General features: G+C 37.1%; 1 protein-coding gene and 1 long non-coding RNA gene across 5 annotated transcripts in view; one reads left to right on the top strand and one right to left on the bottom strand.

Annotated features, from left to right (window-relative positions):
* The window catches only part of FMN2 (formin 2), a 152821-nt gene that overhangs the window by 78257 nt on the left and 47512 nt on the right, over positions 1–27052 (bottom strand). For 2 of the 4 annotated variants that reach the window (XM_077175542.1, XM_054629631.2), the window contains 3 exons: positions 23168–24846; positions 21987–22131; positions 11448–11535 (listed from right to left, as the gene is read on the bottom strand). In XM_077175542.1, the coding sequence (XP_077031657.1) occupies positions 11448–11535; positions 21987–22131; positions 23168–24846 (1912 nt within the window). The remainder of the gene's footprint in view (positions 1–11447; positions 11536–21986; positions 22132–23167; positions 24847–27052) is intronic. The other 2 variants (XM_077175543.1, XM_077175544.1) reach the window with 2 other exon arrangements.
* LOC143693577 (uncharacterized) lies at positions 1830–13647 on the top strand. Its single transcript, XR_013181405.1, has 2 exons — positions 1830–2234; positions 12982–13647. It is a non-coding gene; the product is annotated as an uncharacterized LOC143693577 (long non-coding RNA).

The raw sequence follows: 27052 nt of genomic DNA on the forward strand, positions 1-27052 counted from the left end.
AAAGAATGAAGGGCATCTGTAAATAAATCTGCCAAATTCACTATGGAAAGCATATTTAAAGTGCTAAAAGTGGGAGAAATCAACCTTTTGAACAATGTTTCCTGGGAAATGACTTCTCCATCACTTAAAGTATTTCTATGAAATCCTAGACTCACCAAAGCCAACTGCAAAACTTTCAGCAACTTCAAAGAAAGCAAAAGGTTGAAGGGTCAGATTTTCAGCTGGAACTCAAGATCATTTATACTGCTAAAATGTTCATATTTATACCGACTATCAGCCTGAGGCAGAAATTAGCAGGCAATATTACATAACTTGCCTTATTTAGCAGCCAGACCAAATGCTTAGAATGCTCCTTCTAAAACCCTAGACTTGAGCTGCATATCTGCCCTTTGCTAGGTCTCTCTGAAATTCTCTACCATTCCTCTGTAACATCAGCAAGCTTAAATAATTTTATACATACTACATGGAATGTTGTTACTGTTTGATGATTTACAACAGAAAGTACTGCAAGTTCTTTTAGCCATGAAGATACCTATTATCATTCAGAAACAAGTTTTCGCTGTTCATGGTTTCAGCAAGCCAGATGTGTGTGATACCACTATCCACACAAGCAGAATTAGGAAGCACTGTGTGGAAACATACAGGGTTTCAACCATCATGCAAAGCAGGTCCTCCTTTGCCTATAATTGCTACACAAGCAACAGCTTCAGTCACTACCCAAAATGCAAATTTTCTTATTCAATAACTATGAAAACAAAACACTTGAGAGGTTTCCTCTCAAATCTAAATTTCTCTTTCCTTCTGTCAAATGGTGGTAGTATCTCGCTGAAAAAAATTTACATACTCTCAATTTATTCTCCAAATAAAATTAAAATTTTATTTTTGGCACTGCAGAGAGCATATTATTGTCGCCTAGTATTCTACATGTCTGCCCTCTCTCATGTCTGGATAAACACACCAGGGATTTCATTGTATTAAGCCACGTTAAGCCTTTCACCAAATATTCTGAAGTTAGAGTACTAAGGAGCTACAGATGCTAAGAAAGTGATGTAATGATCTTGTGATCTTGTGACACCACGTTGTAAGTGTGGTGGGATTATGAAAATAATGCAAAAAGATTTTTGGCTAGGTACATGACAGATGACACAGCTTTACTAATTCAAATCACAATACTGTGATAGCTGAGTGCAGACGGATGCCTGTGTTTGGTTTAAGTTCCATCTTTTTTCACACTCCAAAGTATTTCTCAAAAGCTGGTATTAATTCAAGGAAATAAAGGCTGGGATAACAACAAAAACCAAATGCCCATTTATGTAGAAAACCAAAATATATACATTAAAAGAAAAAAAAAACCCCTTTAAGTTATTTGGAACCACATATGTATGTTTATTACAGTATAATGACTAGCTTTGGCCTACTGACTTTAAGATTAGGGCATGCAGTCGATATTGTTTCAGCTCAGTAACACTGAACTGTGTTTTGTGTCTAGGAAGCAAAAGCAATTGCGACTTCACTAAGAACAGAAAACACATTACACTGAAACAGAACTGCACACCCATTGCTCGGGGAGTTTCATGTGAAACAGCAGAACAACAGAAATTAACCTGATCTTTCACTGCCGGTGAATAACAACAAAGCAAGAGAAAGACGAGAAAGCAGTGAGTAGGAGAAATCCAGGTCTCTCATAAAGTGACAGGTACAGGAACACCAACACACTGACTGCAGCATGGGGAGCAGTGGGCACTCAGACTAAGCAAAAAACCATGATTTCCCCGGCACTCTTCCTTACCCGCCTCTATCATGGATGAGGCAGGGACACAGCAAACAAGCCACTCTACTATCATCGAATCATCCTCTCTCTTCCTTGCACTCGGAACTCTGTTTAGAGGAGCTATTCCCTGCGTGAGGACCGTGCCGAGAGGCAGTGGAGCCGCAGCTCTAGCGCCCTGCCCGCCCGGGCGCCTCCCGGGCGCTGCGGCGGCGGCTCCGCTCTGCCGGGCCGGGCCGGGCCGGGCCGGGCCAGGCCGGCTCTCCCGGGAAGGGCGGCCGAGCTCCCGGCGGCGGCAGAAGCAGCGTGGGCCGCTGTTGCCACCTGCTGCCGGAGCGGGGACCGGCCCGGGCCCGGGCGGGCAGGCGGCGAAAGGCCCGCAGTGGGCGAGGGGCCGCGACCGCCCCGCCCGGGGAGGAGCGCGGAGCGGGCAGGAGCGAGGGAGGCGAGGAGAGCGGCGGCTCAGGTAAGCCGAGCTCAACGGGGAAAGGCCAGACTATGTGAATGGTGTGCGAGTCATCTGACATCTGCAAAGGGAAGATTTGTATTTACTGGTGCGGGTAATGGCTGTTCCGAGCGGTACAGAAGGACGATAATCAGCGTGACACTGACAATGTAAGGCTGTACATGGTGCCAAAAAGGTTTACACTGCGGAAGAGAGGCAGCGAAGGGAGCATGAGCCGGGTAAGATAAAGCAATTGGGTGTAAAAGATGCACCGCGCTCCCTATGAAGGAAGTTCTCGCCTGAGCAGAAAAAACACAGTCAGTGCCCTCTTACAGATCACTCAACAAGCAGCTTAATAATGACTCCTAAATGGTATTTTACCATTTATGTGTAAACCAGTATGCTACATAGCAAACATACTAGTGTAAGGTTTAATCTGTTAGCCATATTTCTTGAGTCATCTTTTGGATCTAAATTTTTCAGCATTAGAGTTATTACTCAAAGCAGCTAGGCAGATTTACCAAAGGAGAAGTAACGCTTGATCAACTTCTGAATAGTTTGTACTGAAAAGTACAAAGCAATTGGAGACGCCAAACCAGCCTTTAACAAAATTTCTCCATAGGATAAGGGAATAAGATTTTTAGGAGTAACACCATAAATTTAGATTTTACAACCAGAAATGAGCTTAAAATGAGAGGGTAGTTGAAAGGCTAAAGAAAGGTTGAAGGTCAGAAGAAGGCTTAAAGACACTTCATTAGAGCCACAGAGAAAAAAAGTCAACTGATAAATTGAAATGCACCCTTTTCCCTCCCTTGTCTTTTCACAACCTCGATATTCCCACTCCTCAAAATCACATATATGATTAAGTATAAGAGCATGGGGGACACCTGTAAATAAAAGATACTCTTCAAAAGTGGAAATCAGCCAAGGAAAACAAAAAGCAAAGTCTTGGAAGTTCAATGTAAATTGGACAAGAACAAAAAGGTCTGAACCCAACTTGCCAAATGCATAAAGCTAGTAATAAAACTGCTTTCAAACACATCACATGTATGAAGCCTGACAGGAAACAGCTGGGCATGCGGATAATCTGGCTGTAAAAAGAGCACAAAAGAAAGAGAATCAGAAAAGGTTAAACAAACTATTTGTGTAAGGATTCGCAACCACAGCAAAGGTCAAAGGGGTTCTCAGACAAGTTCTATACTTCTCAAGTGATATGTTTTGGGCACTGTCTCAAATTGAACAAGCTTCAGAACATACAAATAAAAATTTTAAGAGGGTTCCTCAGATGATACTGGAAACTACAAACCAGTCAGTCTGATTTTTATGCCTGGAAAATGCCTATGTGTTATACAGAAGAACAGTTTTTTTAAAGAACGTACAGCTAAACCAATGTAATGAGAAAGCAAGGTAACACAATTTGTAGTAGGCACTCACGAGCAACAAATTAAGTAGAACTGCTTAAATGGAGTGTCCATAAAGGCCCAGGTAAGAATGATCAGGTTAATATTGAATTTGCAAAAGGCTCCTCACTATCCTTTCCTAAGGTTTCAGAAAAAATTATGCTGTTGTGGTATAAGGGGAAACATCTACTTGGATTAAAAGCCCTCACACCAACAGACCAAAAAAAAAACCAATAAAAAAAACCAAAACCTGCTCAAAAAAAAAAAAAGAAAGGAAAATCAATTACCAAAATGAAAGATTAGATTTCAAAGTAGAAATTTGCATCAAAGAAACCTTACTAGGACTTCTACAGGTTTCTGTGCTGTTTAATGAACATGAGGCGTCAATGTTCTCAGATAGTAACACCACTTAGGCTGACCACAAATACTTATAAAAGGATCTCTCAAATATTCAGTGTCAATACATGCAAAAGTAGATGGGAAAAAAAGAACCCAGACTGTAAAAGTCCTGTGAGGCATACAGAATTAGCAACTGCTGGCCCAAAAAGACACTCAGATTTTTTGCATAGTTCCCTGAAAACATAAGCTCAAAAATTAGCAGCAGTGAAGGGCAAACAAATTATCAGCAACAATACAGAAAAAAGAGAGCCTGAAAGAAGATGATGTGACCTCTTGTCACAGGCATATGGTGCACAAAGATCTTGAAAGCAGCATGCACAGCCAGCCAGTCACCTCCTTGGCAAAGGGAAGAAAGAATCATGGAGTGTAGAGTGGTGACAAGAAAAAATCAAAAGAACAGATAACATGCATGAAAGCTGTTCCAAATAAACTTTTCAGTTTGAAGCCAACTACTGCAATAAGATAAGAGACCTATGAAAATTACATAATGAGCAGTCAGTGCCACTCACCTTAGCTTTTTATTTTATGATTATCTACAGAGGAGATCAGGTACAAAGCTTGATAGATCTCCACTTGGCCAAATATATAGTTTTAATTGATTTTTTAAAAAAAGACACAAAAATACAGTTATAGGTACACTGAATGTTAAAAAAAAGTTTTACCTACTTTTCTTATGATGATACTAAAGCCCCACTTAAACTACCTTGAATTTAAATGGTTAGTAGCTATATACATATTAATGGCAATTATTTTTGAATGAAAATTTTTTGTATGTATAAATGTATCCAAATCTAACAAACATGAAAAATCACAAACAGACTCTTGTGGAAAACATCCTTTTCTTTTGAACCTTTCCATGTAATGAAAAAATATGTAACTGTATTATTGGAAGTTCTTAATTAGTAGGGATTTCTTAATTTTAATAATGCTAGAACCTCTATGTAGTTCAGCAATATATAAGAGTATGACCAGTGGAAAATACTTCTGCTATAAAAGTGACACAACGTGCTCTTTTTCTCCCTCCTGCCACTCAATTTTTACATGGTACTAATGCTAACAGGACACATTTTGTTGCTTTTATGCTAAGAATTTTGTAATCATCCCTCTTCTGAGTACACAGTTCACAAACAAGAAATAACAGTACAGGGTTTTTTTGTTTCTTTTGGGAGAAAAGAATGTTCCTGAAACTTTTCTCTAACTTTCAAAGTTAGATCAGACTTGCAAGAAAAAAACTCATGGTTTCAACTGAAACAACAGACAGACAATGCAGTTACATTTTCTTACAAAACTTCTCTATTAAATTACATTCATATGTTCTTAACAACAACAAAAATCTTTAATTATCCAAACTGTCCAATGTGGCAGTAATTAGTCTTTGCTGATTCAAATATTGTGAAGAAAATTCAATTTTATTTTCCTCATTTAAAACTCTAAACTTATGTTCTTTAAAATGAATTTTGTACTATAGAAAAAAAATATTATAATTCTAAAAATTTGTTTTTAAGTGTAAATGTCATATGACATTAAAGATTCAGTTCCTTTCTTGATGATACTAATATTTCTGTCCTTAATTTTCTTGATTTACAGTACAAATATTAAAAGAAAATTATAATTGAAGTTGTATTTTTCCCCATAACAGCTGTTGCTATTGCTTTATTGGCCTCTGGTCGCTATAAACTAAGTCTCAGAAAATCTTAGAAGATAGAAAGAGGACTAGAGACATGCTTTAAATACTCAGGGCTGGTTTTCATGACCTTTATGCACAGCTCAGGGATTTATGTCACATCCATTGGAAACTCCACTGGAAACTCCACCTGACCCCAAGGACTTTTGTTGTCCTTCCTCCCCAACAGGAGGGGAGGACAAGGAGTCCAAAATCACTGCTCAGTTGTCTGTGTCTGACAGGAGGGTCCAGAAAAGGAGTCCAAAATCACTGCTCAATACAGAGCACTGGGGGCATAACAACAGCATCACAGCAATACAAACATCTGCAGCAATACATATGTGTGGCACTCTAATTTAACTCTAGCCTGTATTCTATAAAAGTCATTTTGTATATTCCTTTATTTTTCTTCCCAATAATTCCCCAATAGGAGCTTGTAAAGTAATTATAAGTGAATAAAATGTGTAAGCATACAATCTAACAGCAGGCATAATGTCATGAATATGGTAGCATAAATTCAAGAAAAAGCAGAGAAATAAGACTCAGAATTATGGTGTGAAGTTTTGAGGAAGTGCTAGTACACTAGATAAAAAACTGCTGAATCAAACCAATCTTTACTTGGGTCTGTCCCTGAAGAATCTAAATAGGTGTTGGAAAGGCTATCAGAGGGGAAGATTAAACCATAATATTTTAAGGTGTTGGGTTTTTGCACGCACAATACTTGATTAGGAAAAAAGATAAACATTTAAAGAATTTCACTTCTCTACTAATAATCCTGAAGTGACAGGTAAAGTTTCAGACTTTGTAATTAACCTGCACTGATTGCAAGAACTTTATTTATCATTAATTTAATAAAGAAATACAGACTTGCCACCTAACAGAAAAAAAGGCCTGGATATCTTCCTACAGCCAACATTTTCCCCCATAACTTAAATGGACAGAAATAACAAATTTGGGCAGCAGGTTACTTATACTAGTAAACAGTGGCCAGATAACTTGATCCAATCATGTATTGTTTTGTCCTCATAACTTGTTTAATCAGAAAGATATGTTTTAGGAAGGTACTGAAATATTTGTGAAGAATGGGCACTATAAGTTTCAAATGATTGTACTTATGCACACACGTTGTTAGGATAAATAATACTCAGATCACCTCTGGACTCTCTATGAAATAAACTAATCCTGAGTCTTATTTTCCAGATGTTCAGTCATTCTTTTCTGATTGCTTTCCATTTTGAGCATCTCTTGGACCTAGACTACTTGATAGTTCAATACATTAATAATCCTGCTCAGAACATTGAAATAATGCAGTGTAAGAGACGTTTTATCATCCTTCTCTAGTGAAATCATTTAGTTAAACCTCTGACAAAGTCTCTCCTTGCTCATCATCTCTACATGTCAGCATGAGTGGTCAAGTAAGCAAACAAACCCAAGATTTTCTCTTTTCTTTTGTCACTAATAGTCAAATACGAAGAATAAACATTTCTTTTTCTTGCTCACATTTAAAGTATGTTCACTTCCTGCACATCTGTCTTGAATTCAGGGCAGAAGATATGTTTGTTGTTCAAAGTTGTACTGCTGTTAGCAGAACAAACTCTGCTGCAGATATAACTTCTAGTAAAATAAGCTCAAATTCAGATTACAGGGTTGGTTTTTACCAGCTGTTAGGTGAATTTTCCTGCCCTGTCTCTAATTATTTTTCCAAGTTCATTCTTTTTGGAGGCCTGTAATAGACAGTGTCTTGGCCTTCCCTTTCTTTTCCCCCCTGCAGATATCAGAGTGGAACAGGTAGTTCCATCAAATTCTGCAGACTACCAGTGTCTCAGAGAGAGGGAAAAAATTACTTATTAAATGAAGAAAATGAAAAGTCATCCAAAACTCAGAGGCATAAATCCCCAAATTACTTCCAAAAGAGCCAGGGCAACCACAAGGTGCTATGCAAACTTTTACAGAAAAATAGTTAAGAGTATTGTAGCAACACAGTCCCTGGAGTGACAAACCTTGCTGAGAGAAACTTAATCAATTGGAAAAGATAACAGACAACTTCAAAACACAAAGATACTGCATATGCCATTTTTGAGAAGCTTTTACTTTCAACATTTACGAGGCATGCTTAGAACTAAGACAATTTTCACGTGCCAAGGAATAATTTCCATACATGTAATAAATAGTAGATTAAAATCTCACTGTGTAATAAATTTAATATTTAGGTGCATAAAATACCCAGTTTACCTTTTTTCCTGGCTGACATCTTCAGTTTAACTTTCTCCTTCTATTTTTATACACACACTGAACTTTTTGCTGTTCTTACTGAACTTATTATCAGTTGTAAACACAAAGGAAGATACACTGTTTCTTTATAAATAAGGGGATTGAGGAAGGCACTGACAAATTTATTATCTGCACCATGGCTGCAATGTCAAACAGTTGCTATATTTCAAGTGCTGACAGACAGCTTGAACAAAGATACCTTATTTACAAGACACAGTCCTGAAATGCAGACACAGGCTTAACAATTATATTTTAATGCATAAGGTGTGCATCATAGGTTACTCTATACAGTTACACCAGAATCTTGTCCCCTAATCTGAGCACACTTTGCATCTCTGAAATGTTAAGAAATGCCCCCTGCCAAAAACATTAATGTTAAACCCCAAGTCTTTTCTCTAGGAAGAAAATCTGAACTATAAAGGAAAAAGAGGTAAGAAGTGCTTGTTTGGCATTTCTCAAGTTTTGGCCATATCATGCAGCCAAATACAGCAATATTTCCACTGGGAACATAATACTGGATAAAGGATATTTGTGGTGGAGTGAAAACACAACAGCAAGCAAAATGCCTGGATAAAGTGTTTTGCATAGTTGATAGATGATTGCAAAAAACCCAGGCATCAGTAAGACCTTGCGTGAAATCAGAGAAACCACGAGTATTCGTTTTATACTAATACCAGAGAAAGGGCACTGCAACTAAAGGGACCAACATTTCTTACAGTTCTAGCCTTACCTGCATAAAATAGATGCGAGTTCTGTTAGGAATTAGAATCTACTTAAAAAATCTCCACAACAACAAAAATTAATCTAGCAAACTTTGAAGCACTACTAGAAAGACATACTAGAGTACAGAACAAATGTGCTCTGATTATTACAACTAATCCTTCCACACTGTAAAAATATTTTAAAAGCAGACAGGCTCTGGGCATTTGTCTTACTAAACCTATTTCCAAAGCTGGAAGCAGACAAATGCAATTCTGCAAGCAGGCACTTAACAACCATGCAATAAAATAAAACTATTTAAGATGTATTACAATATACTGAGATCTTCTGTTAAATGCCACATCTGATCAGACATGCAGACAATATTATTTCAGACAATATTTCATCTGTATTTTGTATCTTAAAAAGCAAGTGAAATCACACCAAAAACACCGACCAAAGAACAAAAATTTAAAAAGACATGAAATACTACATTTGACCAGGTCTCAAGCTATTTTAAGGTCTTCATCTAAACAAAATCGGATTTAGAACTTGAAATCCTGAATTTATTAGGTGGATTAGTACCCAGCATAATTGTTTTCCCTCTGTTCATGTAGAACTTCAAAATTTTTCTAAAGCACCAGAAAAATACAACACAGTAAATATCATACAAAACAAGAAATGTAATATCACTCAGCACTGCAAGTTTCTCTCTCCTCCTGGGTGCCTTTCTGAGGCCAGTAAAAAAAACCAAAAAACAAAAAACTTTTCTGTGATTTGCGTGAACACTGCATCCTAAAAATATGCTTTATGTTTGATATAGGGAATATTTACAAGAAGCTATAAGTTACCTGCTATCACAAATTGTAAGGAGGGGGTTGGGGGGAAAGTTTAATTTGAGTGCATTCCTTACTTATGGAAAACAATTGCTTGTAGTGTACTGAGATATGTGTAAATTTTTATGTCGGTGTACATCAAACATGGAAAAATCTCAAGACCACTGCTAAAAGGCCTACCCCGGGCTAGGGCACAAAAAACACTGATCACATTTTTTACTGTATTCATTGTCATACAACTTAAATAATAAAGTTACAAATACATCAACTATTTTTGTTAGTGCAGGCACTTGATCATTATTTGAACTTTTGTTAGTATATTGTTGTTAGTATGTTCAAATTGCAGCAGAAAATCCTAAATGTTTTAGCACTCAAAAATATGTAAAACCCTTATTTTTAATAAAGAATTAACAACGTTGCATACATAAAGGTAAAGCTAAATACTTGGGGTTTTGATTCTATAATTTCTGCATGGGCTCTATGGTTAGATCACTCAGAGACCTCTGCATGGAGTGACTGATGCCAAAAATACTTCTGGGCAATATCTCTATTTTCCTTGTCCCCACCATGCAAGTATTTCCTGCTCCTCACCACATTTTCTCCATGCCTATTTTATGTTCTTCAAAAAAAGAAAATAAAAGAAGAGACTTCTAGCACCAATCATTTTCACAAATTCCCCCACCAGAAAAAAGTTTTCTTGTGTTTGTTTAATCACTTCTGCACAGCAAGGGAATAGAAGAACTATTAAATTCCCTTTTGCAAGGACTTTTCGTTTTAGAAAACGGCTATTGAAAGAGGAATATCCAAAATCTGCACACAGCTCTTAGATGATCATGTGTGCTTAATATTGTAATAGGATAAAGGTTAAGAATAATATTGTTTGACCCCTTCAACTACTGACATTCATGCCATGTTATTGTTAGTGTTGCATGTTAAGCAAGCAAATTTTCAATGAACTTGTGTTGGCTTTACCACAGACACAGATGTTAGGCGGACTCCTTTTTTCATAAGGTTCTCATTATTAACTGAAACCAAGTTGAATATTTGACTGAAGGAAAGGACCATATCATTGTTTTCAGATTTTGCTCTATGACTTAACTGAACTACATCTGCCAGCTTTGGAAATACCAAGTACTTCTTGGCGCCAGCACTGGCGCCTTGCTCTATGACTACCATCTTAAGTGCTTCAGCTTGAGGAAGTCTAGTAACCATCAAAACAGTTTAATAAAACCTTAAAACTGTGATTACGAGTTACTCACTAGCTGACAGAATGATCTCAAATTTGTTCTATTTCTGAATAATTTCGCAAAATAAGCAAATCCTAGTAAACTGAATGCATGGCTGTAAATATGTAGCCTAGAAAGTTCACAAGATGTTTTTGTGATTTATGAAGTCTGTGTTATACTTGAAACCACATTTATTTAATAGATAGGCTGGCACTTCACAGGATAATTCAATCTGCTTCAAATCTATCCAAAGCCTTTGGGAAACATAAGGGATGCTCTGAATATAAATGCAATTCCACTTTTCACCTTTTTGCACTACTGTCTCTTAGCATAAATGTGAAAAGTATTACGCTCCCCTAGAAGATCTTGCTTTGTAAAAAATGCTGTTGCAGATGAAAGAACACCACAGTTTGTGCTAACCCAAATATAGAAACTATTTTATAAAACAAACAAATTAAACACTATAATTCACTTTTCTGGATATGTCCCAAGGTTATCTGAATTAAAATAAACAACACATCATTTCTTCCTCAGAAAAACCAAAAATCAAAATGTCTATATTATATACCACTTACACAGCTGATGCTGAAGGGGGAATATAAATGCAGAACAAGCTATTTTCAGAAAAAATAGTGTAAAAAAGGCCTCAATTTATTTTATATATCAAAAGATATAAATATTTAGCATTTCCAGATAATTAATTATGTGATCTGAGAATAATCAATAGTTATTTCACTTACCATGCTGAATGTCCTTCATGTCTAAATGAAGGCTAGACATTAATATTCCAACAGCTTGAGATCTTTTGTTACTTAACAACTTGACAACCTGCCAAAAGAAATACAAGTATTATTATATTATGCAAGATAATATACAAGATATTTTGCATTACTAACAACATATTCAAGAAATAGTTCTTTGTAGTCTAGATACATATCCAAAAATGAGAAAATTTATTATTCTTAAAGTTTTCTTCTGCTGTATAAACCCATTACAAGTGTACGTAACTTTATAACCTAGCTGAATTTAATCCTAAAAGGTTCCCCTAGTCATCCTTCTTCATTAGAATGCACACTCTACTTCACACTGATGTTACTAAGTATATGAAAAACACTGTCAAATAAAAAAATTCCAACTGTGTCTATCTTGGAATTGCTTTGGTTTCCAAAACCACACAATGATTTCCATCTTTGATGTAAGTTAAAACTGTGAGAATTTGTATTTTATTTGAATGTTTGACGTAGTAGGCGCCAATATGAATTTTATTTTAAAGTCAAAATAACCACGTACACATTGGGGTTTTCTTTGATCCATTTAAGGATTTTAAAAGGTCACAAAGCTTTTTTGTTTACAAAATAGAAAAAAACCAAAATCAAGCCATCAAAATGTCTTGCTTTAGGGGGTTAAAATCAGTGATTAAAATAGACTTTCATACATGTTGGTTTTACAATCATAAGAGCAGCATGTAGTTCACAGACTATCTTACAAAGAGCTCTAAGGTTTTTGAATTCAACTTGATGTAAATTTTATATCATTGTTAGGAGAAACAAGTAATGCCAGAAGAGGACTCTTATCTGTAAAATGACATGATTCTAGATGAAATAATTTTCAATGCCAGGATTCAACCATTGCATAGAAGAAAGACGTTAATATTCACTCTACATAGGTTGCTGAGTTTTACATTGTACTAATCACACTGATGAAAACCCTTGTGAGCCACTTGGAGGAAAAAAGAAAATACAGATAACTAAAACTGTTAGTTCATGTCAGGAAAACTGTTAGTTCATGTCAGGAAGCATATACTTATTTTTTCAAGTTATAGCGCTACTGTTGTAGTGCCAGGAGGCTGTATCATCTACAGCCACACTGGCAAAATTATTTAAAAATTATTTAACAGAAAAGAGATTAGAAAAAGTAGAATTAGGTTAGCCAGAGTAAAGAATGTAATGATCCAATTCACATCTTAAAAGCTTGAAAAAGTACTCAGAAGATGTTTGCCATATGATTCACTGATTCATTGCCAACTTTGATTCACTTACATTTTCAGATACAAGTTTGTACACTGATGTTTGAACAGCAGAAGAGAAGGAAAAACCTGACCCTGAACTCTGCCATTGGAACTACTTAGGAAAGGAAACTTGAGAAACTCACTGAACTTACAGTATAGGTTTTCTGAGGATGTGGTTGGCTGGCCAACAGTTTAATTTGATTTTTTCCCTTCTTAAATCTTAATAACCATTGATTATGAAGATATTTTATTCCCTTTTCTCACAGATGCCAAACTAGCTGCAGTGGAGTGAAAATACAGCTGTAGAAGCCCTGAAGATAAGGGACTAATGTCTGTGTCTCAAACATGAACAGCCAGATCGCTGTGCTGCCAACCAAGGATCCTTGGTAATAACATGCTGTGAGAAGTAACAGGATGTGGCTGGACAAGGGGGCCTTGCAGGGGCAGGGCAGCAATTTTCTGGGACAGAAATCCTTGTTCTGGCTCCTGGAGATAAGCACAGTTGGACATACAGGAATGAGGTCAAGAAAAAGGATTGCTGACCAAAAGCCAACCCAGCAGAGGAGGATCAAGACACCAGAGACCTCCCGAAGCCCTCCAATCTATTTCCAGAAATGTCTAGAGGAATGAACTGTGCATGACAACTGATTTGCATAGAAAGCAAGAAACTTATCTATAAATAAGTACCCCCATGAAGCTCCAGGACTTAATTGACTATTCATGGCTCCAGGACTCTGGACATCTCAATAGCTGGATCAGCACTGCAACAAGGACTGGTGATCTTTGTCCCTCCCTCCAGTTTCTCTCACTCACTCTACCTCTTTATTCAGAACCCACCACTGTGTGCTTATACTGGGAAATGAGGGAATAATATATCAATTTCCATGACAAGTGTATAATTTGCTAATAAAACTCTGTAAGCTTTTACCAACCTTCTGGCTTTTGTCATTCCTTGTTGGCCATGAGCATCTGCACACCTGTGTGTTCCCTTCCCTTTTGGGGTGGGATGTCTCAACAGCAAAAAATTACTGCTCTTTAACCAAAAATTTTAACATTGGAAAACAAGTATATCATAACTGATGTTCACAAGGTTAAAGATCTAAATTCAAGGCATGGCTACTCACATCACCTACATAGGGATTAGCAAGAAATTCCTATGTAACTTTTAAATCCATGTAATATACTATTTGGAATTTAAAACTAGGATACGATAGTCAGGATTTTTTGGATTTCAAAAATAAAATTATTGTCATTCAGAAAGATAAAATTAGGATAACCTGCAATAGTCTTCTAATAGGGAATCATCACTCTAAATATTTTTTTAATGGAACAAACATTTCATTCAAGCCTGGAACTGAGATAAATCTGGGTCAATAAGAGATTTTCTTCTTGTAAAGAGAAACTGTTATAGATTTGTTTCTTTGCAGCTACAAAAAAGTTATAAAATAAAGTAGATCTTGGGTAGCAAGGTATAGATCAAATCTTTCCAACAATTAAGTTGCAATCTGTAATAACAACCAAACAAGTATTTTCAATTCTATCAAAAAAAAAAAAGTAAAAGAAGTGTATACAAAATTTAAAAAAGAACAGAATCTCTTCAAATGATGTTGCTACCAAACCATACTTGCTGGAAAGGCAGAACAACAAAAGAAACAATACAGTATGTTACGCAAAAAAAAGTTCAAAAACTTCACTCTAAAGTTGTGTATTCCAAATAAATTGAAGAAACTGAATTTGGTAAAGAAGACATTGGGGGAACTGTTGATTTCAGCTCCTATTGTTATCGCTCAAGTCCAAAACATCTTGTATTGATAGCATAACTAACTTGCTGGTGCCAGCATATAGTGGGAATCCTTTGCTGTCTTTATTTTGAACTAGAAAACTATCCCAAAGCTGACAAATAAAGTGGATTAAAAATCAAATGCAAAGTAGTCACAAAAGTGCTATCAGAAAACAACAGTAGTCACATAAAGTGGCAAGAGCTTATCAGAAGTAAGCTTGTATGTTTACTATCCCTCAGATTCTGCAAAAATGGAGTAGAAATGGAACTGATGTAGGATACTATGTTATCGAGGAGTAAAACAAAATAAAAGAAAATCGAGAGTAAAATAGCTTTGCGAAGTGGTCTTCCACAAAAACAATATTACAACTGCATTCAGGTGTGAACCTACCTAGAACCAACTTGACCTTTCCAAAGGAAGCAGAACTACACTGTTCCCTCTTGGAGGCCCAAAGAACACGGATGAGTTGGAGTCTGATCTTGGGAATCTCCCACATCTAATTCTTCACCCACGTACAATTATATTTTCTTCAAATTGTGAAATCAGAGTTTCTATCTTCCATCAGAATTCTAAAACTCAGAGAGCTACTAAGATCAGGCTTACAAATACAACAAGCAAATCAACACTAGAGAAAAAGGAAGCAAATAAATTAACTATGTTGTTGCCCTGCAGGCTAGAACATGATTCCTGTCCAGGGGGCAGGACCAGACTTAGTGACCTAGTAGATCCGTTCAAGTCCTGGCTTAAAAGTCAGCAGAAAAAAAAAGATGCTTTTTCTGAAAGTGAGGCGATAGACAGGAGAATAATTAGTTGCTGAGTGCCATGTCTTGACAGTGATTAGAAGCAAAACAAAACAAAAAAACCACTGTCCACATGAAGAGTAAGTTATCTTTGCTGCCAAAATTCTGAACCATGATGATATCAAAAGGGTGACAAAGAGCATGACTTTCAAGTGAATGGATGCAGAACGCAATAGATAAAGCAGTTTCACATAGCAGCTACCAAATTTCCCTGGTTTTATTCAAAATGTAGGGTTTATGTCAACTTTTGTCAACTAATCTCTATTATGCTGTTCATTCCCATTTCAGTCAATTGCATGAATACTAGAGTTTCCTCCAATAGAATGGATGTAACAATACAACACTAATTCATAAAATATGAATATTAGCATAAATGCCTAAAGCAATTCCCACATTTAAAAGTAAAACAATAAAATAAATCAGCTGCATAGTCTGGGCCTACAGGCTACAGACAAGTGACGCCATTTAAAGGCAGAACAACAAAAGTTCGATAAATCCAATCTCTGCAAGATCTAAAGCCTCAGACACAATACACAGCTCCTTTTTAGTCTGGATTCTGGAACACTGCTTTAAACAAATTTAAAAAAAATAAATAAAAAGGAAGCTAGAGATATTATCTGCAGCCTGAAGTCTAGGACAAACTTTTTAATTCTGGAGTGGTCCTCATTGTTGAGCATTAACAAACTACATGCCAAATTTGTTCCTGATTGTTTAACACAAGCAAAAACAGTCAAAGAGATATTTAGTGAAAGGTAATGCAAGACACATGTTTGATGAGAGCCCTGAAGCAAAAAATATGAAGATTCCTTTTCCCCAGAATAATATTTAGTTAATGCATGGAATTTTTCAATGATTCTTGCTTTCTATTTCTGATTTTGAGCATTTAGAAAAATTATCCCAAAGTTCTCACTGGTTAAGAGAAACTGCTGTACATTACACAAAGTCACATCCAGGTACAGAGACCCATTGCTCATACAAGTGGCAGGGAAGAGGCAGAAACAACAAAGTTCCAAATCAAACGTTAAGAGACAGGATCGGGCCAGTAATAGCCACCTTCTCACCGGGCTCCATGACAAGGCTTTTCTGTAGATTCAAGTGTATTCCAAGTGTAAAATGGACAACCACAGAAGTGGACCCATCATATCTTTCCCATGTATATCTTTCTTGTAGGTATAACAGAATAACATACTCTTACAGGTGGGGGATTTTTATGTGTGTTGTGGGTTTTAGTTAACCCTTTGTTTGCCTTATTTTGAAGGTAAATTCAGAGGTAATTCTGGCTGGTAATGGCAACTGTGAGAGTGGAAACAGAATACTTCAAGTAGTGTGGTCACTTTGGTGTAATAGGAGATCAAAATTTTTCCTTCATATCTACAAAATAGCCCTAACCCCCCAAAACCCAACACCCAGTCCCAGCTGTCTAACAATATATCCATGCTGATGGCAGATACTGATTTAACTGAACTCACAGAGCATCAATCACAAAGGCTTATTTTCAGCATCTCTCTGTCTCCCATCCTAACCAAAATGGAAAAACCCCTCTGGAAATGAGCTAGTTTCTTTACCCACTGAAGAATTTCATAATCTATATCTTTCTCATATAATTTTAGATGCAAATTGTTGACATGTTATGCAAATTGGTAAAGTCAAACAGCCATGTCTGAAACTTTATGCTTGAGGGTAGCAATGCAACATAATATTTACTTTTCATACATTTTCTCATTACCCTGTTGTGTTCTTTCATAAATAAAGCTTTTACCAATATGGATGAGAAACAATTAATGTCCTTTTGTGCAGTTTTAGCACTAAAATAGCACTATTTGAAATTAACATCATAAAACTGTTACTGTAGGACTGTTACTTCATAATCTTTCTAAGAGATTGTTACCCCAGTTAATATTCATAATTTATGACATTAGGTTAGAAAAATACTTAGAGTGCTTTAATTCAGTTAGAAATTAGTTAAGTTGGATAAGCATTGTGCTCCTCAACAGGAGGCTGAGAAACAGTAAAATGTCCCTTACTAAAAAACAAGAACCACATTCTAACTCCAAGGACTGGAGTGGCATTTTATTTCCAGAAGTCTTCTCTTCCTTCTTTAGGTCCAACTTAAAATTCAAATATCCTGAAATCATAATCTAAACAGTTTCATTGGTACTTCTTTTATGGACCTAAGGCTTTTGAAACCAAATGAAATTTTAGCAACATATTATTTATATTCTGGGATGGAAACAGTGTTTAAAATACTAATGTCAATAGATTCATAGTGGACTTTCCACATGAGAAAATCTTCAACATTTTTTTCATTTACATTATAGATTATAAGCACATGGTCCATGATTGAAAAATTCATCACAGTTACTTCAATAATATTTTCCAAAAGTACAGTTAGAGGGTTACCAGTAATGTTTCTAAAATGACTGTTCAAAAGTTAGGGAAGGAAGTAACCTATGCAAGTCAGCTCAGTCCATTCTATATCCTTATTATGCTGACTGATATCAAGGTTTTCTGATTATATACCATTTTTCCACCAAACTCATTCAATTATTCTGGCCAATGTTTGCCATGCAAATATATTCTTAGTACTGAGAATTAATGTGAGAATTATCATGAGAGCATTTTCGTGAGCCTTAATCATAAGACTATTTTCTTCCTCCTTTACTAATTACTTGTGATTTAAGTGCTGCAACAACTTCTGTGCAGCAATTTCTGACACAAGTAACAGCTTAATTTAATAAGTAATCATTATGGACTGTGCTCATTTCACGCAGATAACACAAGCTATGGAAAGGGTTCTATGAAAAAGACTACCCAGCCACATAATCCAAACTTGTATTGTAGCTACATGGAACAGCTGAACAAGACACAAGAGTGAGTTTCACCCCCTGCTTGGATCAAACATCACAGGTTTGACGAGATTGACAATTTGGCTTAAAGGATCACCCAGATCAAAATCACTCCAGTCTCACAAAAAGTTTGAGTGAAATTGCTTTAGACAGAATAAGAGGTGACACAGAATCACAGCTAATATGCTCTATATTTTCAGCTGTCAGATCTCCTCAGTTTGTCACTCCTTCCCCAGTTACTTTTATTAATCTTCCTTTGCCTCCCTCTTCTTGGCTCCTGTTTTCCAAACTACCAGTAAAAAGTCAGAGAAAAATCTTATACCTGAAGTCCCTCCTAAACAACAGGAACAGACCTATAACCTGTAGAGTGTCAAAATTCAAGACACCCTTTATACAGCTAAAAATATACATGTAATAAAATTTCTCCATAATTCAAGTCTAGGAAACTATGCGGACATGAGCAAAAGCAGACCTTGTTTCCTTTTTCAACGTTGGCGAAATGAAGGAGACACAAACTAGGGGAAAATCCCAACAAAACTTGCAGTCTAAAGAGCTAAATTTTGGTACCATTGTAACAGGGACTTCTAATGAAAGTCAGACCACTTTAATAGGTAGTAATGGCAGCCCCACCTACAATATAGCCTATAAAGGACTTTCTTTGAAGATTTAGTAGGCATTCCTGTTGAGTGAGCCTGCACACATTTACAGCAGCTGAGAATTTGATATATATGCATTAACAGAGCAAAATAAATCACAGTTTGTGCCATAGCACCAAATAAGAGGTGGGAAGAATAAAATCAGCTGCATTCACAAATAAATAATAACACTTCATTCTTTCTCTTTCTTTAAAGTTCTGGAATGGATTTTAGTGAAGCCTTCATTCAACGCTAGGTATAATATTGATTTTTTTAAAGCTTTATAGATTTATATTGTATTAGTTGCAGATGATCATGCTGAGAAAAAAATTACAACCAATAGTTGGGTAGGGTGAAATTGACTCATTCATTAACAAAAAACCCCAACCAACCCAGAGCAATAAGAATAATTTTACCACTTAAAAAGTACTCACTATTCAGAAATTATTCTATAATTCATATCTATATACATACACAACAAACATATGCATGTTTGCACACACTCTCTGGCTTAGAAAATGAAAGCCCTGTGTGCAGAACAGCAGTCTACTTCAAAATCATTTATCTTTCATCCACTAAAACATCCCAAAACTATCAAATTTTTCTGCAGATTAGCTAGAATTCCCCCTCCTGCCATGTGCAAAAATACATTTTTATTTCAGCTTGCAATAAAAAGAGTTTTATTAAAATCATATGTTTATACAGAGTACCAAATACTTTATACATTTGAAAGTTATCTGTACATTTTTTCATTACTACTATTTCCAGTGTAGCCAGTGCTTTACATCCAATCCATCTAAGCAATACATTCACTCAGCAGACCCTGTACTACAAGGAGCAAAAACAATTGCCAGACAAGAGCTTTTTGGGAAAGCAGCAGAGTGAGAGTCCTGGTTCTCTTTTGTACAGTGCTTCTTCATAGTTCAACAGGTGACAAAACACATCTGCTTTGCATAACATGTCCCTGTAAAAATCACTACAGAAACACCATTTTGTAAGATCTTTACAGCACCCGTAACTATCATAGAAGCCATGTAAGTCAGTAAGCACTTAAACAGCACTTGGTGCTCCCTGTAAAAAACACACTTGTGGAATTACAGCCATGCTTTCCCCAAGTAACTGTTTCTTCTCCTAAACACGGATAGACTTCATTATCCAAGTGTTTACTGCACTATTGATTAAGAGAATTCTAAAATAATGTCCTGCATTCCAAATTGATGAGAGGGTATACATGGAATATATTTGTGAAGCTGTTCTATTTCAATTGTCTTATGGCAACACCCTGAAGAGCCCTAACTGGATTCTCACACATGAGTATTTAACTTTGACATCTGCAATAAATGACAGCTCTAACCATAGTTCTAATGAAAGCCTGTTTATCTGTTTAGTCAATCTTTTCTACAGATACCACAATTCAACAAGCCAGACTTCTCTATTAGGCAATTTCTGTTTTTGAGAGCAGTACATTTGTTTGATTATCAGAGGAAGAGAAACAGAATTATCTTCTGTGAATTAAGGTTGCTCACAGGAATGCTTGTTCTAGGTGACAGCAACTACTTGATTGCCTTAAACTTCTGTGTGGAAATTTCTGTCAGAAAAAACTTTCTTCTCATCAAAGAAGTTAAGAACAATCAGTCAATTTAGTTTTCACTACATTTCTTTAACTTACTGACAACAGATCTAAATTTATGGCATTGCAAGGAAAAGAAATATTTAGTATTAAAATCCACATCTAATATTTATTCATAATCACTCTCTGTCTTTAAGCTCTTTGTATGTTACAGAAGTAAACAGCCATGATTTCCACTCTGTTGGGAGATTTTCATCACCAAATCATATGAAATTTTCAGGGACACACAGCATCACTTTTGCATTCCTTTTTTTTACTTAAACAACTATGATAGTAATTAAGCTAAGAATAACCATTAAAAACCAGCTTTTTCTAGAAGGAGGAAAGAGGAGCAAAGGTCTTGCACTTTGGACATTTACTGCAGAACAGCCAGATAGCAATGGAATCTTACATTTCCTCCTATCCCAGTTAGTACAGCCTAGTGCAGCACAGTGGTACGTGTGTTTGCACTATCCTTTTCATCCATCCATCCATCCATCCATCCATCCATCCATCCATCCATCACCTTGGGATAATCATCCTACCTTCATTACCAGTTCTTTTGCCTGCTGCGAGTTGTCAGCACGGTAAAGCACCTGACCAAAATGTATCTATGGGGGCAAGATCTCCAGAACCAAGAGGTGGAGAACTAATAGGTCATATTCAGATATAAGGTCCAGTGAATAGAGATTTTAAAGAGTCCCACTTTGTATCCCATGTTAGAATAAAGTCTTGTACAGCACTAACCTGCATCTCAAAAGATGATGGAAAGATCTGCCTAGCTTTGAGTTGAGTACAGGAACATGAAATCAAGATAAAACAAGAACCTTAATGGCTTTTTAGGAACCCACATAAGACCATCCCCCTCTCTGACCTGAAAGTTTAATTGAAAATTCCTTAGCATACCAACTTGATTTTTACACAGACACCAAGATGATTACAGCCAAATAGTCATGTAAACATTAGGATTAAATTCTTTTACTCTGGGGTTTAAACTTCTACATTTTAAAGTGTTCTTCCCATTTTTATTATATTGAACACCATTCTGTCTCAAGAAACTGGTTTGATTAATGTTGGATTTTTCCCAGCTGTGCTTGTCATTTATTGTCTATATAAACTTCATATTCTTTATACGCATAAACACAACACAATCCTAAACCATTCTGATTGGTATAACACTAGGAATTAGATTCTGAAGCATAATTTTTCTCTGAAGTCACGGTACTTCATATGCAAGTCATTATTTAATGTATAAAATTAATCAGAATAATATATATACTACTCCTTGCACATCTGCAGTCAATTTCAAAGCATCATATATGCACCTAATTATTTTTGTATTATTTTTGTTAAAATGGATAAAGCAAAGATATTTTTAAGAAAATACATACTTGAAAAGTAATTTATGAAAAAAGAAATCTTCAGCCTTTAATACATACAGCTTTGAAATACATCCTACATTCTCTCCTTCTCTCAATTTTCTATAATGTGTATTTATATATGGTAACAATTCCACACCAGACATAATTCATCTCAGCTGCATGCAAAAATCTATGTAAAAAACAGCCTAGAAAAGATCTTAAATTAAATGAATACTCACTTGTTTAGTCTTTGTTTTTGTAATGGTGTCCGAAATGGGTTTCTTCCTCTCTTTAACAGCTGTTTTAGAAAACAGTTCTTCAAACTCATGATAATCTATGGAAGGCTCTTCAATTTTTTCCCACACAAGTGAAGCACTAGAATCTCTAAAGTTAAGCAAAAGACCTATGTAGGGCAATGTCAAACTAAATAAGGTCATAAATGGAGGAATTAAAAAAAATTAAATAGCAGCAATTTATAAGCCTAAATTCTACTAGCAGCATTTTGATAAAAACTACTGTTGATTCTTCCTCACACTTCTGGGTTTTCTTTTTTCATGTGTGATACTGTCAGGCTTATTTATATTCACCCACTCTACATGCCTAGGAATAAAAATAGGCTGTATATAGGCTATAAAAGGTGCAGACATGGACAGGAAGAGAAGTAGAAATAGACAGTTATTTACTGACCACCTGTGCAACAGTGGCAAGAACTTCAGAAGAAAGAATAAATTCATCATTAAATAACAGCAGATGGGTTTTATAATTACTAGTCAGAGATATAAGAAAAATATTTACAAGGAAACTTTTTTCATGACCAGCAATGATCTTTTACAAAACCCCCCCAAAAACATCAACAACTGAAACCAAGTCATATCAAAGCTATCAGAATTGCTTTATGCAAATAAATTGCAGATTGAATCTGAGACTGTTGAGTGTACAAGGTGCAAAAAAAAAAAAAAAAGTATTTCAAGGTCACTGAAGAAAAGAAAGAGAAGGATAGAATGTGTTCAGCATAGATCCATCTAGAAGGAAGACACTACCAAAACTTGCAAATTCCTCCAGAGAGAGACCAATGCTACCTTGAAATTTGAGGGGAAATCACAAACATGACATTTTAAAAAGCATTACACAGAACACTTGGTGGCACACCATCACCCCTGGATCTCTTATCCACATGTGATATGTAGCCCCAAAGGACACTGAAAACGCTACCATCAAAGAGCTTCCATGTGCAAATAACTTTTGTGTGCTTTAAAGAAAACGGGCACCCTATTTATATATCCACCTACACATAAAACCCTGCTTGCATCCATGTTCTCCCAAAGGCCTACCTAGCAGGAAAGACTTTTGCTAATGATAAACAATACTATTGAGACAGCCATAAAGCAAAACCACCACTCTACATAATTCTATGACTTACCTTTTACTGTGGAGCTGAATTCTTGTCCAGTAAAGAGGCTTCATTGGCCGAGAAGGCTCTATTACATGTTTCCTGCTCCCTTTCTCCTGATTCATCCCCATTGCAAATAAACCAGATGGTAATGGAGGAGGAAGAAAACCACAGCCCTGTGGGACTGCTGGGTAACTGCTGCCCTGGACTGCTGCTGGAAGGGGAGGTGCACTTCCAGGCAAAGGTGGTGGGGCCGGAGGAGGCATCCCCAACCCAGGCAAAGGAGGGGGTGGTGGAGGGACACCAGCTCCAGGCAGAGGTGGTGGAGGAGGCACAGCTACACCAGGCAGAGGAGGTGGAGGGGGTACAGCTACACCAGGCAGAGGAGGTGGAGGGGGTGGAGGGGGTACAGCTCCACCAGGCAGAGGTGGTGGTGGAGGAGGAGGGGGTACAGCTCCACCAGGCAGAGGTGGTGGTGGAGGAGGAGGGGGTACAGCTCCACCAGGCAGAGGTGGTGGAGGGGGTACAGCTGATCCTGGAAGAGGTGGTGGAGGAGGTACAGCTGCACCAGGCAGAGGTGGTGGTGGAGGAGGAGGAGGTGGAATGCTCCCTCCAGGCAGAGGTGGGGGAGGTGGTGGCAGTCCTGCTCCAGGAAGCGGTGGTGCTGGGGGTGGCAATCCCAGGCCGGGCAGAGGAGGAGGTGGAGGAGGGACACCAGCTCCAGGTAAAGGTGGTGGTGGTGGAGGGGGAGGGGGGATACCCCAGCCAGGCAGAGGAGATGGGACTCCTGCTCCCGGCAAGGGTGGTGGTGGAGGTGGTGGAGGGAATCCAGGGCATGGAAGGAGAGGAGCTGGAGGCAGCATTGGTATCTCCCCACTTGGCAAATGTGGAGGAGGAGGGAGAGGTGACATTGTGGTGCCCGGGAAAGAGTGGTCCAGGTCTGTCACTGCTGAGACAGCAGAAGAAGGGAGTCCTGAGCCAGGTAGAGGTGGTGGCAGTGGTAATCCTGCCACAGACACGGGAGTAACAAAGGAATGGCCATGTGCTCCAGACAGGGAGGCAGCCTGTTCAGTCGCTGGCAGTGATGGGGGAATGCTACATATGGGCTCTGGGGGCAAGGAAGGGGGATGTTCACTACGAGTTACATCTACAGTACTTAGAGGCTGATGGGAAACTGTCATTTCAGTCTCTCCTTCAAATGCAAGGGACAAATCAGCTTTGGGTCCTGGAAGAGGTGACTGCGGTATACTCTGTACTGATTGGCTTGCATCCAATGGCACTGAGATTAGCTTCGGTGACAGAATTAAGGAGATTTCAGAACAAAATGTGGGCTGTAGTTCTAGAGCTGGCAAGTTCTGAGTAGGCCCTTCACTTTTGCCCCCTTCTAAGTGTGGTGGTGGGGGTGGCTGTGGCAGTGCACTAGCTGAAGGCATTCTATGTGTTAAATAATCCTCTGTTGGTGACGTTTGTACAGATCTCGCCTGTGACACAGTCCTGGGTGTGGTCTCCTCTTCATTCCTTTGAAGAGTCACACTGCTGAGTTCCCCAGAGTCTGCGTGGTCACTTTCCTGCTCCCTCCCAGCAGTCTGTACCTCTGCAGCAGGAAATTGTTTCTCTAGTTCTGCGATTTTTGTCCTCAGATCCTCAATAGTTTGCTCAAGTTGTTGGATGACACTGGCACGCTCCTCAGATTTCACCTCAAAAGCATCCTTTCAAAGAAAACAAATAATAAGATCAAACAAGGATAAGATAACATTTATCATCATATAAAAATTAAAAATAGATCAAGAACATTAGATCAAGAATACTAGTATTCCAGAGGTTCAAAAATAAGCTAGTTATGTCAAGGCTTTAAAAAGTGAGGAATCATTTTGGCTAACTACATTTTAAGTGGAAGAAGACAGTTTAGGAAAATTATTTACTTATTTATGACAATACCTTTGTCAGTACAAGGATATTTTAGACTGTGATTACACTTGTCAAAAGCAAAAATCAGTAGCAACCCCTCCCTCCCTGCAAATACCCTGACTGAGAAAACAACCAACCGCTGAGCACAAGTACTGCAAGCATTTGCCTGCACGTGGATATGAAGACACAGTGCTGGGAGGGCTCAGCATTATTTGAATTCTGTTAATTGAAAAAAATGTTCAGTGTTTCTTTAAAGGGATCACCATGAGTAGCAGACTCAGCATATTATTGACTGCTGCATTTCAATACACACCTTAATGATACAACACCGATCAGGAATGCAGAACACTACAAATGCTATCTTTTGGAAAACAGCTAAATCTCAGAGCCAAAAAAGTATACTTTTCTCCGGCCAGCATAACTAGGAAAAAAAAGAAGCAAGAAAAAACTAAGGGAGAATTTTCATCCTACCCCAAATTGATAACACCTCTGCCAAGAGACAGACTGTGATAGGAAAGATTCCTGCCTGGAATGATTATTCTGTATTCGACATGTTTCACATTTTTTCTCTCTTTCTCTAAAGCATCTGATCCTGCTTGCTGTAGACTGAGTACAGGAACCATTTACCTTAAAAGCACATTAATTCCTACAATTTTAAAGAAATACCTGTGACAAACTGTACTAAAGATAATGGATATGTGCTTTCATCCAAACCAGCCAATAGAAGTAATCTTGTCCAAAAATAGCCATTTGTGCTTATTCAGGATTGATGAACAGGAGATAGACTTGACCTTACGACAAAAAGTATTCTAAAAATCAATTATTTTCTAGCTGCATACATTTACATGTACTTTTAGTACTTTTGTTTTCTCTTTCAATTAAAAATATTAGCCAGCACTTCAAGCATTTAGTTGGTTATGCAAGAGGATTCACAAGTGGTTACAGCAAAACTTAAGTGCCTTTTTATTTCTTTTTACCAAACCATATGCATTTCAGATGAGACCATAGGCTTGCTTAATAGGAAATATTTCAAATATTCAAATTATAGGTTTTGTAAAGAAACCTACAAATTAACATACAATACTTGATATACCAATTGCCTTGATTTGTTTCAGAGAACATTTTTCTCATCTTTTGACGCATGAAAGTATTAAAAATATTTTTTTTCTGGAAAAGAAAGTTATAACTTTCAGCTGGGGATTGTTAATAAAATTTAATGTTCAATAATACTTAAGAAATGTTTCTGCACAGAATCAGTTTTCAGATATAAAATTTCAATTTCTTATTTATCTTAGAATTTCTAGTTCTCCTAAAGCAATCCCAGAAGTAAAACAGCAACAGCATTTAAACCAATAATTGCTTGATTTTGAAGTAGCCTTATCAAAAAACTTACAATCTCTTAGATTGTTTGAACTTCCTGGAACAGCAGTTTGAACCAAAGTTTGGGTATTACAACTAGGTCTCCCTGCCACAGGTTGACAAAAAACGTAAAACAGAGAAAGGAACATGAAAAAATGAATAGTGAAGGAATTAAGACAGACAGAATAACTAACAGTGTAATAAGAAGGAAAAAAGGCTGAGAAAGACATTCCCATTACAAATTACTCATGATACTTCAGTCCATCCAGTTTCCTTTAATAACTCTATACTTCATAGCAACAACAGTTTTATTGAAGAATTTCTTAATAAAGGAGTAATACAATATTGTTTATCCCTTTGTTTCATCTGCTCTTATCCCCCTACCAGTCACCTGCAAATACAATAAGGCCTATCAGTTCTTCAAAAGGCAACACTATCAAAGGAAATATGTTGCTAGGATTATTAAGGCCACACACCAGTTTTCAGCTGAGATCAAATCCAGTTTCCCCAGACTGTAATTCTCCTAAGCTCCCATTTTATACTGTAAGAACACTCCACAAGGGTTTTATAGGAGATACAGTAAATTCATTTCTGCCATAAACAAACTGCAGCCAAGAGGATTAGGCACAATATTCAATGGCTCTGAAG

This window comes from Agelaius phoeniceus, chromosome 3 (assembly GCF_051311805.1).
Source record: "Agelaius phoeniceus isolate bAgePho1 chromosome 3, bAgePho1.hap1, whole genome shotgun sequence".
In the NCBI taxonomy this organism is placed as follows: Eukaryota; Metazoa; Chordata; class Aves; order Passeriformes; family Icteridae; genus Agelaius; species Agelaius phoeniceus.